The sequence below is a fragment of the Bos mutus genome, chromosome 20 (assembly GCF_027580195.1).
Source record: "Bos mutus isolate GX-2022 chromosome 20, NWIPB_WYAK_1.1, whole genome shotgun sequence".
In the NCBI taxonomy this organism is placed as follows: Eukaryota; Metazoa; Chordata; class Mammalia; order Artiodactyla; family Bovidae; genus Bos; species Bos mutus.
The window spans coordinates 6,166,857-6,184,078 of NC_091636.1; the positions used below are offsets into that span (position 1 = coordinate 6,166,857).

A 17,222-nucleotide genomic window follows, 5' to 3' on the forward strand; every position below is an offset into this window, starting at 1 on the left:
AATCTGCCAGTTTTAATAAGCTACCATAGACATAGGTGCCAGGTAACTCAGTGGTACAGAATCTGCCTGCCAATGCAGGAGACCTGAGTTCAATCCCTGTGATGGAAAGATCCCCTAGGGAAGGAAATGGCAACCCACTCCAGTATTCTTGCCTGGGAAATTCCATGGACAGAGGAGCCCGGCAGTCTGCAGTCCATGGGGTCAAAAGAGTCGGTCACAACCTAGCGACTAAACCACCACCACTACCATCCACATAAACACTTTAAGTTACGAACAGTATTAGTGTTATGAGGAAGGCCTAACTGTATTTAGTTTGTGGATCTAAAACAATTCATTTTTCTATTTAAATGATGGTGAGTTTTATTTTCTAGGGTTGAAAGGTGGGTAGAGGATGGGGAGGGAGAGAATGCACTTTGCACAGGCAGAGTTCAAAACAGAAATTATATTTATCCAGATTTTCCACATCTGAGGATCAGATTGCCCTTCAGTGAAATGAAGATAAAATAGCATTGACCAAATAGGGTTGTGAGGACTGAATGGATGAGCATACATCAGTGCTGTGGACAGAGTCTGATGTGTACTAAGTGGTTGGTGAGCAATGCCTGCTATTATTGGGAGGAGGAGAAATTCAAACTATATGGTTTTCTGAATACACCTAGGTCTTTTTCTTCTTTTTTCTCCTACCAAATAACCAGGCTCCTATTTTAGGAACTCTGGGAAATGCCACAAAGTCAAGATATTGCTAAAGTGGGCCGGGAAGAGAGCAGTGTGATGCTGAGTTTCTCTGGCTGCTGTCAAGTCATGTCAGGAGAAATGTGATCAGGAGGATGATAAAGAGAAATCCGTTTGGGGTTTGGAGTCAGATTCACCTGGGGTCAAATGCTGGCTGGGTCACTTAGTTCTGCATGACCTTGGGCAGGGGACAACCTCCCCAACTCTTTCTCCATCTGTGAAAGGACAGAAGGGAGAGGGGGAAGGTGGAGATTAATTGAAAGTCTAGCAAGTTAAGGGTTTGGGGTAAAATGAGCTTTCAGTTTTTCTTTAGGGACAATTTAAAAATCTGACCCTTCCCAGCATGGATCCAGTTGTTAAGGCATGGTGAGTCTCCCCCTCACAATTTCACGGTTCACTCCTTGTCACTGGGAAGGGTAAGAGGTACCGAGCAGGGTAAGAGGTACCTTACAGCCTCAGCCAGCTGCTGCTTCTATACCTGAATTTATTCATTTACTCAATATTTACTGAGCCCCTCACTGTGTCAGAGGCTCTGCAGAGCACCTGAGACAGATCCGAGGGGGCAGGACAGATCTCAGGGACCCTGATATCAGACCTCTCTGGACCTGACCCGGAGAGGATGGGTCTCTGCCTCACAGGTCCCCGAAGGTTGCCCCTGAAATGGAATCAATGTGCTCACCCACCAGACTCCTTTTGTGACTCCGGACATATGGTCACACCTCTCTGAGCTGCGGTAAAATGAGGTGATGGACTAGAATGAGACCTGGAGGGTGTAGGAGGGAGCAGGGCATCTCACGCCCAGGGTGGTCCTGAGGAGTGAGTAGAGTCCTGGGTGTGAAAGCGCTGTTTCAAAGCCTACAGCTCAAGGTATGCTGTTTTTGCTGCCAGGGGTGGCCCGCAGCCCCCTCCCAAGGCGGGCACAAGTTCTGGGTTCAGCTCCAATGCCCCAACCCCTCCTCTAGAAATGACTAACAGAGTTCTGAATAATTGCTTCTAATTGTCTTCATCCTTAAGGTAAAGCAAACCTTGCTTATTCCCTACCAGGCAACTGGGGGTGGGGTAACTGGGTGAGATTCTATTTTTCTTAATTAAAAAATACAATCATATCTATTAAGTAACTCCTCAAATTTCCTTTTCCCCTTCCCAAGTCCAGTCAGCTGCATTTTGAAGCTAAACCAATTTGTGCCACTAAATTAGAGAGATTTCAGATTCCTGCTGAACTATTTGGGAATCCATAAAACAGGATATACTTTCTTTGTGTGTTCTCCCTACTAATTAAGCCCCTCCCAGACTCAACAGTTCCATCTGTCTAATTGGAAGAAAATGGGAATGGTAGATACTTCAATGCTGTGAGCAATTCCAGATGCCTTTCCTCCCACCTTTATAGCAACTTCCACCTCAGGCAAAATACAGACATTTTTAGAATCAGCCAAACCCTGATGTGCATCTCTGCCAGGTATTTACTAGTTGTGAGAAACTTTTATCTAGCCTTAAGCTTCAATTTTCTCCTCCTTAAGCAGGAATGAGGGCCTTTCCATCATAGGGTTGCTTAAGGTATAGGAGGGAGCTGACAGTTACTGAATTGTGGTTTAAAACTCATTTCAGCCCAGTTCAGTATGGGTATTTTTCCTGCTTTTACAGATGGGCAAACTGAGAAGGAGTGAGAAGGAGGACAGATATTTGTGAATGGCTGGGCAAGATGCCCTGGAGGGCTGGACTGACTCCATAGAACCTCAGCCACCCAGCTTCCTGGAGTTACCTTTTCCAGGGAGCCTTCTGGGTCTTTCTGTGCAGACAAATGGGGGCTTGGGCTCTGTTCGTGGGAACCTTTCTCCAGTGCAGGCAGGAATTGGGAAGGTGCCAGCAAGCTGTGCCCAGAGGCTGGGAAATGGGAGATACCCTGTGCTGTTTGTCTTGACCGTTTCTTCTCTTGATCACCAACCCTTGCTTGACAGAGTTGTCAATCTGCTTCCTTCTCAAGAGGTGAGTAGTTACACCCATTCTGCAGAGAGGGGCAAAAAAGGCTCAGAAAAATTACTTTCTCATGCCTTAAGTTATCTAGCTTTGGATCACTGGATCGCAGATGTGTGTGATGTCAGGCAGACTTATTGAAAAGGATGGTTAAAAAAAAAATACTATCAACAATGCCTTAAGAAATAATAACAGCCAACGTTTACTAACAGCCAGATACTGCCCTGTTACAGATGAGGAAACCATGGTGCAGAGAGGTGAAGTGTCTTGATTAAACTGAATGATGTTTAAACCCTCCAGGAGGATGGAAGCAGAAGCTTTACAGCCACTCCTGGATGGGGGTGCCTGAGGCTGCCATATTCTGTGTTACCGGCTTTTTATGAGGCTTCTCACCTAGTCCTCACCAGCAACCCTATCGGACTGGGCATCTTTTGTAACAGAGGTTACTGAGGCCCCCAGTTCAGTGCAGGTGGCAAATGGTAAGAAGTAGGGCCTGGGTTTGAACAGGAAACTAACCACAGAAGCAGACTCACAACTCTCTTTCCCCTTTCGCAACCCTCACGCCTGCTGTGACCAGGAACAACTGTGTCTCCATGAACCGGCCCTCTCTTCTCTGAGGCTGTGGGGCTTAGCGAGAGGAACAACGTCTGCCTCCATTTCTTCTGTTCTCTTCCGAGGATGTCCCTGTAGTGGGCTTCTTCCAGGGGACTGTGTAGAATCGGACTCCACCCCAGCAAATCTTAGGCTGGCCTCTCTCTTGTGTGGGTCTCCACTTCTTCATCTGTAAAATGGGGAGGCATGAACGCTCAGGCTTCCGGTAGCTTATGTAATCTGTGTAGCGCTTTGGCAAAGGCTCCTTCTCTCCAGTGAAAGACCTTAGTGAGCAAGGGGCCAGAGCAAACCGATTGGAGCGTCCAGAACTTCATAAGCAAGGGATTTGCCCTCCCCCCCGCCCCCGCAAAGAACCTCAAGCAGCGACCCCCCCCCCAACCCCCCCGCCCAAGCCCTGTCTACTAGCCTTCGTGCTCTAACTCGGAAAGTGATCTCTCAAATGCCTGGAAATATGCCCGCCCTAGTGAGGTCATGGTCCCCGTACCTACTCCGCACTGCACAGGTAAGAAAAATGAGCTCAGAGAGGAGCAGCCTTTTGCCCGAGGTCACACAGCGAAGGACTTGGGGGGTGGGGAATGATGGGGGAGCGGTGTTGTGGAATTCCAGGCGGACGTTGGCGCCCGCTTGTCTGCCCGCTTCTGATACCCGGGTTCGGGAGAATAGGCCGCTAACGAGCGGCCCATTAGGAGGAATTGTCACTCCTCTGGGAGCGAGGTTGTCCCATTAGGGCGAATTGTCATTCCTCCTGGAGCGAGGTTGTCCCGGCTCCGCGCAGGCTGAGTGCCGGGGCCGAGAGCAATTAACGCGGCTCCGGCTCGGGCAGCCGCCTCTGCCCCGGGCAGCGGGGGCGGGGCGCCCGGCGCGGCTGGAGCCGGTCACCCGGCGCAGCCCCTTCCCCCGGAGCCCGCCTTTCATCTCCCCGCGCCTGGCGCCTGCCCGCAGCCCTGGCCCGTCTACAGCCCCCTCCCCCGTCCCTCCTCCGCCTCCTCCGAGCCGCCGGGATCCAGAGACCGGTCCTGGAGTTGCAGACGCGGCGGTCCGCGCGCACTCCTTCACGGTTTTCGCCTCCAGACTTGCGGTGCGCGTGCGCGGCCGCTCCACGCGGGGCTGGGGCGCGTGCGAACGTGGAGCGCGGCGGGTCTGCGTGCACCACCCGGTGCTGCAAGGGGGATGGCCCGGTCCTCCGCTCCTACCTGCGTGACATTGCGGCAGAATTAGCCCTTCTTGGCTTTAGGGTTTTCATCTGTAAAATAGGGAAAATAATTTCTGCCCTGAGCGATGTGCTGGAAGAAACAAATGAGACCCTGGAAGACAGATTCAGATACTAAAGCAGAGGTGATGCTCGGTGGTGACTGAGTTCCTGTTGGAACCTCACGTTTTTGCTTGCGAATATGTCACCGAACTCACCTTTACTGAATGCTCCCTACGTGCCAAAGCCAGGCCTCTGCTAAGGGACCGTACGCAAACCGAATTCTCAGTCCTGAAGATTTTACAAAGAACCCATCATGAACTCTGTGAAAGGGAGCGACATGCCTCATTTTGGATATCTGGCAGAGAAAGAAATAACTTGTTGCTGCTTTTGATATACAATAATGTGGTGGCGTTTGTTTGGACCCCTACACCTGCTAGTTATTTTATTTGGCCCCTTGAACGGAATTGCCACTAGAGTCATCCTGGTTAGGGGTTCTCTCATTCTAGAGATTAAAAAAAAAAAAAGGACAGAGTGGGGGGTGCGTAAGGAAGAAGTAAAAAGACCAGGGTCACGCGGCCAGGAAGAGGTGAATACAATATTCTAAAAAACGCAGCCAACTCAGGAGCAAATGAACAGACGGGACTTTCCATAAAAGGTTAGAATTATGTTGCGCTTCCACTCTTTTCACAGCAGAAGAGAGACCCTTTCCAGAATTGTCCAACCCCAGCAGGGAGCTGGGTTGGGGGGAGCCGGCAGAAAACAAGACGGTCAGGCTGGTTTCTCCCTGGACATCTATTCATGGCCAAAACTTAGTATCCTGGCTTAGAACACCAGTTATATATATATATTTTAATTTCTTCTATTTTGTCATTTCTGGCTTCATACTTTTCATCGTTTGCCTGGACATCAGGACCAGAGAGTAGGGGAGAGGAACTTACCATATCCTCTCCTAGAAAAGTTCATCAAAAGAGCTCTAGTAGCACTGATTTAAGAAAAAGAAAAAAAAATCCCAGGAATGAGTCTGCATGTCCCCTAACTGACAAATATTAACAAGGAGGTTTCAAGAACAGTTATCAAGCAGTGGCTGGGTACCACCCAACTGAAAACTGAACCATTTGTACATTTTGGCAGCTGAGTACTAAACGAATTTCAGGTTAGCTTCCAAAATATATACCCTGCACCTTGCTTAGCTATCTCTAGAAGGCACAGAACTTAATGTGGATTTACTGTACGGTATTTGAGATGCATATCAAGCCAACTATCAAGTATGACTCAAGGGGAAAATGCATAAGGCATGTATCTCCAGATAGCTTTCATAATTGTGTGTGTGAATTTTTAAATAACTTTCCCTAAACTTTCAGTTTCTTGATAGTGGTGGGAGAGGGAGGTTTTAGAAGGCTGTGGTTAAGACTTACTTACTTTTAAACTTTTATTCAGGACCATTTTTAATCAAATTGAGTTAAGTGGACAGTGCAGTGTTTTTATCCTCTAAGTGTCAGTAACACTTATTCTGGTTATCCTAGGCCAGCACAGTTTCAGTCCAGGCAGAGGTTTGGGGTGAAGGAAAGTGCTCTAGGAAGTGGATCTAGGGGTCATGTTTCTCTTGAATATCCAGTTAGCTCCAAGATCTGGTCATTTCACTAGTTAAAAACAATGTCTCTTCCTTCTAAAGCTTTGGGAACTATTTAACAGGCATCTGCTGTGTGCAAGTTCCTGAGTTGGGATACTTCTATTCACCTCATCATCTTTGGCATATAGGAAATCACTTAGATATAGGAAAAGGCAACCATAGCATAGCAGGCTTCATTTGAAGCAATAGGTGTTGACCCAGTGGCCTGCAGCAAGACTGGTCTCTGCACTTTAGAAGCTTCTGTGCTCTCCCCTTTCCCATACTGAGACAGTCATCACTAAGGCTTTGAGATGTAATTACCCAGGGTATAATTTCAAGTGGGGTGGGGATATCTATACTTTTTTTTTTTTTTTTAGCCAGGTGCAATGAATAAAAATGTGCTTCCCTAAAAGATACACAGGCTGGGGTGTGCAAACTTGGCACCCAATATTTATGAGATTTGCGGGGGGCGGGGGGGGGGGGGGGTTGGGAAGCAGTAGATATTATCTATGCCTTTTCCTCCCTCCTCCTCCTTGAAGGCAAACACTGGCACCTAAACACACATGACAAGCACAGGCTCAAACAAACTCATAAACACACAGTGCACGCTGTCTTGAGAAAAAGGTCGGATCCGGATTTCGTCCAGTGAGGAGATTCAGGGAAAAGAAAACTCCAGGATTTCGAGTTTCTAAGAGTGCGCTGGTTTTGTTTTTGAGTGTAAGAGATGGAAAGCTCTGCTTTAAATTTTCCAGCTACTCGGGAGAGGGTTGTCGTGACCACCTTCCTTTCTGACTCCCTCCGGCCCCTCTCCTAGGGGAGTTACAGTAATAGCAAACGCTGATGGGCACTTGCTAATAGCGAAATATCTACCCTTATAAGCGCCATGCATGTAGTATTTCCTTTAACAGGGATGCTGGCCCTTGCTTTCAGTGCTGACCCGGAAAACTGTTAAGTTAGCCCAGTTTCGGCCCATAGTAGGAGCTTCATCAAAGTTTTTTGCAATGTCAGTTGCAGATTTTAAACGTGTTTTGGAGCGGAGAACCTTTTTAAAAGAGGGGTCAAAAGAGAGAAGAAATGGGACTCGGCGAACTTCCTCTTTAAATAATCGGCCTTAATTACGCCTTAGACTTTTCAGTTTTGGCGTGATTATAACCCTTGAGGGATCGCCTAATAACAACTCTGCTGACTGCTCCTGTAATTAACTCCTAATTTATTTCAAACAGAAAAAAAAAAAAAAAAAGTCCCAGCCTCTTCTGGAAGAACCAATCGGAGGCTAGCATCCGTGGCGTCAGCGCCAGGGCGAGCGCGGATTGGCTGAGCCCAGTCTCTCACTTCCCCTTGGAGGAAAGGCACAGCTCCAGGCGCGCCCCTCCCGTCTCCCCCCCAAAAAAGTTTGAGTCGCAGCTGCCGGGTTGCCAGCGGAGTCGCGCGCCCGGAGCTACGTAGGGCAGAGAAGTCATGGCTTCTCCGTCCAAAGGCAATGACCTGTTTTCGTCTGATGAGGAGGGCCCGGCGATGGTGGCCGGACCGGGCCCGGGGCCTGGGGGCGCCGAAGGGGCAGCGGAGGAGCGCCGCGTCAAGGTCTCCAGCCTGCCCTTCAGTGTGGAGGCGCTCATGTCGGACAAGAAGCCGCCCAAGGAGACGTCCCCGCGGCCAGCCGAAAGCGCCTCCGCCGGGGCCACCCTGCGGCCGCTTCTGCTGCCTGGCCACGGCGTCCGGGAAGCTCACAGCCCCGGGCCGCTGGTCAAACCCTTCGAGACCGCCTCGGTCAAGTCGGAAAATTCAGAAGACGGAGCGGCGTGGATGCAGGAACCGGGCAGATACTCGCCGCCGCCAAGTGAGTCCCTGCGGGAGCCGGGACCAGGAGTAGGTGGGGTGCGCGGGGTACCGGAGGGAACTAGGGGCCAGTATTCCAAGCTATGGGTACGGAGGCCCCCCTGTACTGTGTCCCCTAAAGCAAACATTGCAAGGTCTTGGCCCCTTAATATCCCCAGAGTCCAGCGGCATCCAAGACACCTTCTGGGTGATAGCCGCGCAGCGCGTGTTCGGGATCCCCCAGCTACACAAAGTATTCTATACAATTGCCAACTCCCTGGTCTTTGAAGGGTGAACCCAGCTGGGTTGGGATCGCTCGGTTGTCGTTTTCTCTAGCCCACAGCCCTGCGCTCAGGCCACTTAGCTTTTTCTCACTGTCCATCGGGGTTTCAGTCTAGGGAGTTGAAGAAGGATTCTCGTTTAATGTGCACCCGAAATATACCAGGCAGAAGCGGAGTGCCTTACTGTTTTTCAAAGTTCACAATCCTGCGAGGTGTGCCCTCATTTTAAAGATGAGCTCGTTAAAATCTAATCGGACTTTGGGGTAGCAGTGATCATCTTCCGTTGGTCCCTGGGGCATCGAAGCACGATCCCTCGGAGGGATGGCGGCAGAGACCTATGCGGCGAGAAGTATCTCCCGACGGCCGGCAAGTCGCTTCGCTGGGAGCGGGCTGGGGTCAGCGGCGTGGGGCTCCGCTTGGCTCAGAGTAATAATTAACAGCATTCCAGCAGCGCTTGAGTTTACAAAGTGATGCTTATTAGTTCACCATATCCCGGTCGTCGCTGGAACCTCGAAGTGTGGGGAGAAGCCCGGGACCTGTGGTTATCTCAGTTTTCAGACACCCAGACTTTGAGGATTGAACTTGATTCAGCCAGGTCACCAACAGTGGCAGAATTGGGCAAGGGGCCCTGGTGTCCAAGCCCTAGCCCTGGCCACCTTTGATCCTTCTACCCAGAGAGACCAAGGAAAAGCTGAAACACCTGCACCCCGCTTCCTGCCAATAAGGAAGAACAGAGAGGCCCAGGAAAGCTGATTTCTCTTCCAGCATTTACATCTATTTTGGGGGCCTTGGGTATTTTTTGCAATCTGGACAAACCATTCATTTCCTATAGCTCCTTTTACTTATATCTCCTGACCTTTAAGATGTCTCTGCCCTCACTGTACCTCTAGGAAAAGTGAGAGAGAAGGGGCCTGCGGAGGGATTTTTTTTCCCAAAGCTAGGAGCAGCACATTTTACCCTATTTCCATCAGCTGGGAAAACTCAGAAACAAGTATTTTGTGAACAGAACAAGGCCATATAACCAGACGTCAGTGGCGGTCCCCTCTGGCGTCTTTCTCCACCCTGTTAGAAACTCCAAAAGATTCAAAGGGCGTGGAGATTAAGGACTCAAAGAATTTAACTCAAGTTTGCACAGTGCTTTATGCACTTTTCACCGTATTATCTTATCTGATCTCTGTGGCTGAAGCCAGCCTCCCAGTAACAGATGAGGACATTTCAGCAGAGTTCAGAGGAATCTGCACACGTCGAGTCTGGGCTTGACAAGTAAGGCTTGGGGACATTTAATGATCACCTACCTGGTGGCAGCCCAGGACTCTGGGCATTCTAAAATTTGGTACTCTGAACTGCAGGATCAGTGTTACTTACCCATTTTATTGATGGTGAAATAGAGGCTCAGAAACTTTAAATAACTTAATTTGTTTTGACAAATATTGAGTGTCTGTGTATTCATAGGCCTGGGTCAATTCCCAGCCTCACATCAATGATTCAGACCTTACAGGGAGTGGTATCCAGAGGTCAGAGATTTCCACTTACTTAGGTTCTTGGAGTTCTGTAAATATGCCTGCCAGGGCCCAAGGTAAGGCAGCCCTGGATGTGGCCTTCTCATGAGAAAAATCGGAGATTATGAGAAAGGATTTAACTTTAAAATAAACTTTAAAGTTTGTTTTAACTTTAAAACAAAAAGTGGGTCAGTCGTGGTTTAGGCCTGGAGATGGCCTCGGGACCCCTGTGGTAAAAGCAGTGGGTTCCGGGAGCCTAGGGCCAGAGCCTGGGGCAGGAGGGAGACACTTACCCAGGCCGGGTTTTGTTATTCATAGGCAGTAGGACCGATGCTGTTTTGCTTTGTATAATCTCATCCTTCCTCAGGTTTAAAATGGAGTGGGGATGGGAGGATGAGGAGTAGTATGCTGGGTAGGAAGCCTCATAGCCTTATAGCTTTGATATACCGCAAGATACCCATCTCCTGGACTTCATAATTCAAATGCAGCCCCTAGGATCAGCGGAATGACTGCCCAGGCACGGAGTTCCTTTCAACAGGGGCAAGTGTAGACTCTAGAAGCTTGGTGTCTGTGCTGTGACCACTGGGTTCTCCCAAGCAGCCCGGTCAAGTCTTTGAAGAGTGAGAATTTCACAGATCTCTGAGCCTCTGTTTTTATTTTATTTGCAAATTAAGAAGTAGGCACCCCTAGGTCTCTGGCTTACTTAGGGATTAGCATATGCAGAAGTATGCACTCCTGTGGTAGTTGCTCATCCATCCGTTGCCCAGACTTCTGGTTTTTGATTGAGTGCAGAACCCACTACCTCTCTTTTTAATCACTTAAAGTGATGGTTAATAATGTCCCATTAGGACAAGTCCATTTCTCGTTGGAAAGGGAGGCTGGCTTGGCACCTGTGCTGTGTCACCCTCAACTATGAAGTGTAAACTTTCTTGGGCCACCAAAGTAACTAAACAAGAAATGCAACATTCTCCCTTTGGAGTACTTACTACTGTGGCTGCATTTGGAAAATTAGCATAGCTCATAAAAGCCACATGCAGAAAATGAATTCTTTAGCATCTGTCCCTTAGCTCCCCCCCCCCCCCACCCAGGCCCCATTCCGTTTAAGGAAAAGCCCAAAGTTAGTTGATTCTATGGAATCACAAGGATGCTCTGTCCTGTGACTTCCTATAATTGAATCCATTTTAAATGTAAAGTCTGGATGCCATTGGCATACCTTTATTTTGCTTGTTATTCTTTCTTTCTAAATGCCAGCAACAAGCTAATCATTTACACGTTTGCTCCAAACCATAGAATGGGTAGGAGAGATGACTAAGATGTCATCACATGCTCTCAATTCAGGAGGCAGTATGATTTCCCCTGACATTTACATTTATGGGCAAGCTAATTTTTCCCTCCTTCTGTAAAGTTTATATTACAGAAGCACCCAGCCAAGAAAGTTATCCGACATCCAGATCTGTGAAATGATGTTCAGGTTTTATAATCTGTAGACTGGAGGGAATGACAGCTCTGTGGTTGTTTATTGCATGAGGCTGCTCCCCAATCCAAAGATGCTATTAATTTACAGCAGACCTTATCGGCACAATTATCCTTCATAAATATGCTGATGCAATCCCAACATTTCCTGGTACAGAGAGGGGACCAACTCAGTTTATAAGATCCTATTCGTTTTCCTTCTCATATGTGATTATTTCAGCATCCTAGGGATGTGAGGATTATCATGAAACCCCCCCTTTAAGATGAGTCACCAGGAAGAGATGGGGTTTTGTTTTTCAAAGAACCCTCAGCTGTCTTGGCATATCAGGGATGTGTTCATGTTTTATGATCTCTAATGCTGTTTGTTTGCCATATAGAAAATTCTGTGACACCATTTAACTGCCCAACTTTTTGTAAAAAGGATTCAATTTTTTAAAGCAAAACAACAAATTCACTTAAGTTTGGTCCTTCTCGACCCTCCACCACCAAAAAACACATTAACCTTACATGGTTTTCACTGAGGTTCCTTTTTGAATGATGAAGAGGAGCCCTTCCCTCCCGCCCACATGGACATACCTGGTGACAAAGCCACTTTCTTTTGCTAACTCACTCTCCATTTCTATTCCCTAGGACACATGAGCCCCACCACCTGCACCCTGCGGAAACACAAGACCAATCGGAAGCCCCGCACACCCTTTACCACGTCCCAGCTCCTCGCTCTGGAGCGCAAGTTCCGCCAGAAACAGTACCTCTCCATCGCAGAGCGGGCAGAGTTCTCCAGCTCTCTGAACCTCACAGAGACCCAGGTCAAAATCTGGTTCCAGAACCGAAGAGCCAAGGCGAAAAGACTGCAGGAGGCAGAACTGGAAAAGCTGAAAATGGCTGCAAAACCTATGCTGCCCTCCGGCTTCAGCCTCCCTTTCCCCATCAACTCTCCCCTGCAAGCAGCATCTCTATATGGTGCATCTTACCCTTTCCACAGACCTGTGCTCCCCATCCCGCCCGTCGGACTCTATGCGACTCCAGTGGGATATGGCATGTACCACCTATCCTAAGGAAGACCAGCTCAATAGACTCCGGGATGGATGTTTGTTTAAAAGCCTCCCCCCTCCCTCTCCAAGAAGACAGTCCCGCTCTACAAACCTTGCATGCACCACCCTCAGCCTCAGCGGCTAGGTCGACAGGGCCACAGACATAGTTCAAATTGCTTCTTTTGACTGGGGACACCCAAGCCCTGTTTTCTTGGTTAATCTGCCAGATGCGCCCCCCCCACCCCTTTCATAAAAGATTGGCTCTGACAGTTTTTATATATAAATATATATATAATAAAATATAATACATTTTTATACAGCAGACATAAAAATCAAATTATTTTGAAAGGCAAAATTATATATATATATATCTTTTTCTCTATATATCACCTTCCTAAAAGATACTGCTTAAGTCTACCTGTTGTTTTTTTTCTTATGGGGGAGACAAATTATTTGCTAAAATTGCTGAAATCTGGTGATTTGGATGGAATAACTGACTTTAGCTTATGGAAAACAAACGTTAGAATTAGACATTACTTGCATAAGGAGTAGATATGGAGAGATTCCTCCCAGGGAAGGGACACACCATGTTTTTGCATTTTTCATGTGCATTGAAAACTCACATAGATCGAAAACTCACTAGACATGACCCTATTTGGCCCTATATTTTTCCCCCCTCTCCACCTTGTTTATTACACATTATTAAAAGTTTTTGTAAGATCAATAAAAGATTAGAATCCTGAGAGTCCTCCGGGGTAAGGTGGAAAACGGAGGTCCTTCCTAATTCCTCTCAAGGCTGTTGCTTAACTTCATTTCAGATAATTGGGGAGAGAAAAGTTAAAGCATGTTGGGAGGAATTGATGGTTTCTGTGAACCACTGGGTATGTCAGTCCTCACACATTGCAAAGGCAATTTGGGGGAGGGATGTAGTTAATTCTCTGCTTTAAAAAAAAAATGAGTATCTTGTAACCATTGTCTATATGCTAAATATTCTTGAGCAATGAATAGACCCAAAAAGAAGAAAATCATGCTTTCTCTGTGTGTACCTATTGTATGTGCTAAACTTATTAGAAAAATTTATATACTTTTTAACATATTGGGGGCAGAGGGTAAAGCCATGTTTTGACTTGATAAAAAATGGTGTTGTCAGACAGCCCATATAGCTCCTTGGTATTTAATCTTTCTATCCAGCACCCCCTCCCTGTCCCAAGTATACCTTTATCCCTTTGAAAGGGTGCCTTGTATAATTTTATATATTTTATTGAAGAGTTATTTCTTATCTCTTATTCTGAATTAAATTAAACGTTTGTTTTATTGCAGTAAAGTCTGTCCAAAGTCACAATTATTTTTAAGAGGCGCTCTGTGTTCTTTAGCTGGACTTAACCCAGAAATGCCACCCAAATGGGGGAGGGTGCCTGGTGATTTTTATGATGATTTTAATGTGAATCAATCAAGAGCTGTGGCCAGATTCAGCCTGGGGTAGGGAAGTCCATTGAAAACAGCAAAAGACTTTGAACTGCTTCCTTTGGCAGCTTGTGTTACTCAAGGAAAATTGCTATTAGGAGTTTTTCAAATCAGTGAAAGATGAGCTTAGAAGTGGCAGGGCCCAGGGATAGGCCAGAATCAGGGGTTTTTCAAGGGAAAAATCTTGAACTTGAAATCTCTCAGATAAACAAAACAAGCTGAGGGAACGGACCTATATAGTTCTTTGCAAATGGAGATGGTAACTGGATGCATTCACTTGGGGGATGGGGTGCAGGATAGATGGATGCCTGTTGCCCTTTCAGGACTGTGTGAAATCACATTCCGTTTACCATTCCTATCTCCCTTCCAAGGAGATCGATCTCGAACAAATGCTCTTTTCGGTTTGTAGGGGGAAGGTAGTCCATTCAAGTGCCCTTTGCTTTGCAGTCTGCCTTTCCACTGGCTACGGAACGGGGGTCAGGCTTGGGTTTTGAGGCATCACCATGAAAATAAATTGGTAATGGGTAGAGGAAGCGGGGAAGAATCAAACTCTGCTTTCTGTTGCACAAAGAACACCAAGTAGCCATTGATGATACCTTTCCGAGGGCTCTTTTCGGGTGAGGGGCTCCGGTGACCCTGGGAACAAGTCGGAAGGGAGCGGAAAACGGTGGTGCGAAGACTGAGGTGAGGAGACTGGAACCTGACGCCTACTAAGACTAGCGCTTTCGTCCGTTTGCTTTGTGCCACACCCGGTTTAGAGGTGGGCTCCGGAAACTCCATTTTCCGGTCGGGCAGAGGCTCCCAAGTTCGGGCGGTGAGTTTCTTCTGCGAAGTGTGATCCAAACCCAGGGATCGCCTCCGAAGCTGGGGTCTGACCGATTTCTCCCAGCTCCGCCACTGCACTCCGGAGCTGGAATGATCTGCAAGAGCGTCTCAAATCTCCCCGAACGTGTGCCCTTGCCATCCCGCTGGGCCATCTCATTTACGGGATGCCCTTTCTGAAGGCGGAAGCCCTTCCCGGTTTCGTCATCTGCCGCCAAGCTGGGTCCCTAATGAACCAGCCCATCGAGCTTCTTTCTCGGGGGCTCTCAGACCCTAGCCTCCGGCGACCTCAGCCCAGGATGGGGGATCTGGAGACACTGCCGCCTCTGGGTTAAGAGTCAGCTTGCCCCGGAGAGCAGGGGGTCACGGGCCAGAGTGGTTTTCGGAGAATCCGGGCTGCGTCCTGCGTGGTCAGCGGGGTGGATTGGAAACCGTCTAAGCGCCTGCGCATTTCCTCAATCGCCCTAAATCCCAGCGAAAACCTGAGGCCGGGACAGGGGGAAAGAGTTGCTCAGGCTCCAATACATGCACCACAGAGCTCCTGGGTGGATGGGGTTACCCCCTAGTCGAGGACGTGGCCGGGTTACAGGGGCCCAGACCGCGGCCAGAGGTCCGCGGGGCCGCCGGTGCGCCGTGCTCTGGGGCTCCCTCCGAACTGCCGGCCCCGCCTTAGGTTTGGCAGTCGCCAGAGTCCCTGAGTATGTCGGGCTTGGTATGCCAGGCGTCTCAGGGACCAGACCAACAACCTGCGGTGACAGAGGGCCCCGAGTCACCAAGGACCCGCGCAGCGCGCCTTGGAAATGAAAACCGAAGATGTCCGCGTGCCGGTTTTGGCCATAGTCGCCTAAGCTGTCGGGAGACTGGCACACAGCTCCACCCGGCCTCCTGTAATTCTTAAGGCTTTTATCTAAAACTTCCCAGCAATACGGTTCTGCTCTCAGGAAGCAGAGAGGACGGAAAGGAGAAGGAATCCTATGTATTGAGCTCCTACTAAGTATGGAACTCGGCATCTTCTGTCTCATCTCATCCAGTCATTGCACACCCCCCTGGGGAGGTATTATTGATGCCATTTTATAGGTGAGGAAACTGAGGCTCAGGGGCTCACTAAGGTCCCAGAGTCCATAAAGGGGGCCAGCAGAATTCAGGCCAAAGTATGAGCCTGGAGGAGGTGAAGTCTGGCAAAGGGGGCCCTGAAGGACCTGTCTTAGAGGAGTTGAGGGATGAAGGACCCTAGGGAGCCCTCCAGACCCCCCAGCCCAGATCCCAGCACAGCCCTGCTCTGGAGCCCCTCTCTGCATCTCCTTCCCCACCCCTCATTGCTGTAAGGGGCTTCTCACCCAGGGTGCCAGCTTCTCCATCACAGGGGACCTGAGGCTCAGCCTGAACAGCCTCCTCCCCCTTGCAGCCCTGGGGAGGAGCAGGGCCGGCAGGAGGTAAGCGGCAAAGGCCTGGCTGGCTGAGAGCAGGCGCTGGTGAAACGTCTGCCTGACCCGACTGAAAAGAGGATCCCTGCCTTTGAGCAGAACCTTGTCTGACCGAATGAAAACTCCCACGGCCATTCTTTGCTATAAAAGCCGCTCATTTGCCACGGGTTGGAGAGGCCACCTCCCCACCCCCAATCCCTCTCCACTGCTGGGTTTGGAATAAACATAAACCTCATTTATAAAAGAACCCACGTCACACACACACACACACACACCCCTCCCTGAAGTCACAGGGCCCAGTTGGTGAAGTTGATTGTGCCTGTTTTCCCCTTCAATGTAAGTTAAAAAAAGAAATCTCAAGATTGGTGATGCTGTAGGCCTCCTTAATGAAATCAATGAAATCGGCCAAAGAGCAATGAGGAAAAGTCTGCTGTCAACTCCTGGACCCCTCCATCCCTCTCCCACCCCCAACAACCCTCTCACCTCCCTCCCTGCTAGGAACTAAATAAAAAGCAGTAAAATTACTTTCCAAAATAGCCTGCTTCAAAGCAGAACAGAGTACCAGGCTGCGGGAATCCTGAATCCTGCCCTGATAAGGTTCATAATAATCAAATCCAAACTCCATCCACCTCCTCTGACTCTTTCCAACCTCCTCCGGACCCCTCTGCATTTGTTGATGAAAACACTTTGATGTCCTGAGTCCTCCAAACAATTATTATTATAATTTTAAACAACCTGGTATTTTCCATTACTAACGGCTCGGGCTTTGAAGTTACACCTCATAATTTCCTAAATTAAATAAATCATTTTAAGTTTGCACTGGGAGGCTTTTAATAGCAGAGAAAGGAATATCATTATCTTATTGAGACCCAATTGTGGTGGCTCCAGTTTGGCTGTAGCTAGGGGCAAAGTAGGCTCACTCTAACAGACCTACTTTATTAACCTCCCATAACTCTTGAAAGAACATTTTTATATTTTCTTTGATTTCCCCCCTCCCTCTCTTGTTTTAAAGCTGTCCCAACCTTTAATTAGTGCCTAATATGAAAAGCATTATTTTTTTAATGCTATGTAATTTACCAGCGGCAACAGGCCAACTTAACAATTGTTTATTAGACTTGGTTTTTCACACAGGGCAAAGAATGCCGCTCCAAACCCAACTTTTCATGGGTGGTTGCACTAATTAATACAGTGTCTGAGGCTCCTAGGGGGTTTTTTAATATTGAAGCCTATGGGGGCGGAAGGGGGTTTTAGAAGTCCAGCTCCCGCCGCCCGACGTTCTCGCTCTGATTTCTTTCAT

General features: G+C 48.4%; 1 protein-coding gene across 1 annotated transcript; it reads left to right on the forward strand.

Moving 5' to 3' along the window:
- The first annotated feature begins 7,484 nt into the window (after positions 1–7,484).
- MSX2 (msh homeobox 2) lies at positions 7,485–13,517 on the forward strand. Its single transcript, XM_005899784.3, has 2 exons — positions 7,485–7,953; positions 11,815–13,517. The coding sequence occupies exons 1-2, from the start codon at positions 7,575–7,577 to the stop codon at positions 12,237–12,239; spliced, it is 804 nt and encodes a 267-aa protein (XP_005899846.1). The 5' UTR covers positions 7,485–7,574; the 3' UTR covers positions 12,240–13,517.
- The last annotated feature ends 3,705 nt before the right edge of the window (positions 13,518–17,222 follow it).

Bases quoted from the DNA above. Each gene is read 5' to 3' on its own strand.
- MSX2 (XM_005899784.3), top strand. From the start codon at position 7,575: ATGGCTTCTCCGTCCAAAGGCAATGACCTGTTTTCGTCTGATGAGGAG. The intron at 7,954-11,814 runs GTGAGTCCCTGC...TCTATTCCCTAG, and splicing joins CAGATACTCGCCGCCGCCAA to GACACATGAGCCCCACCACC.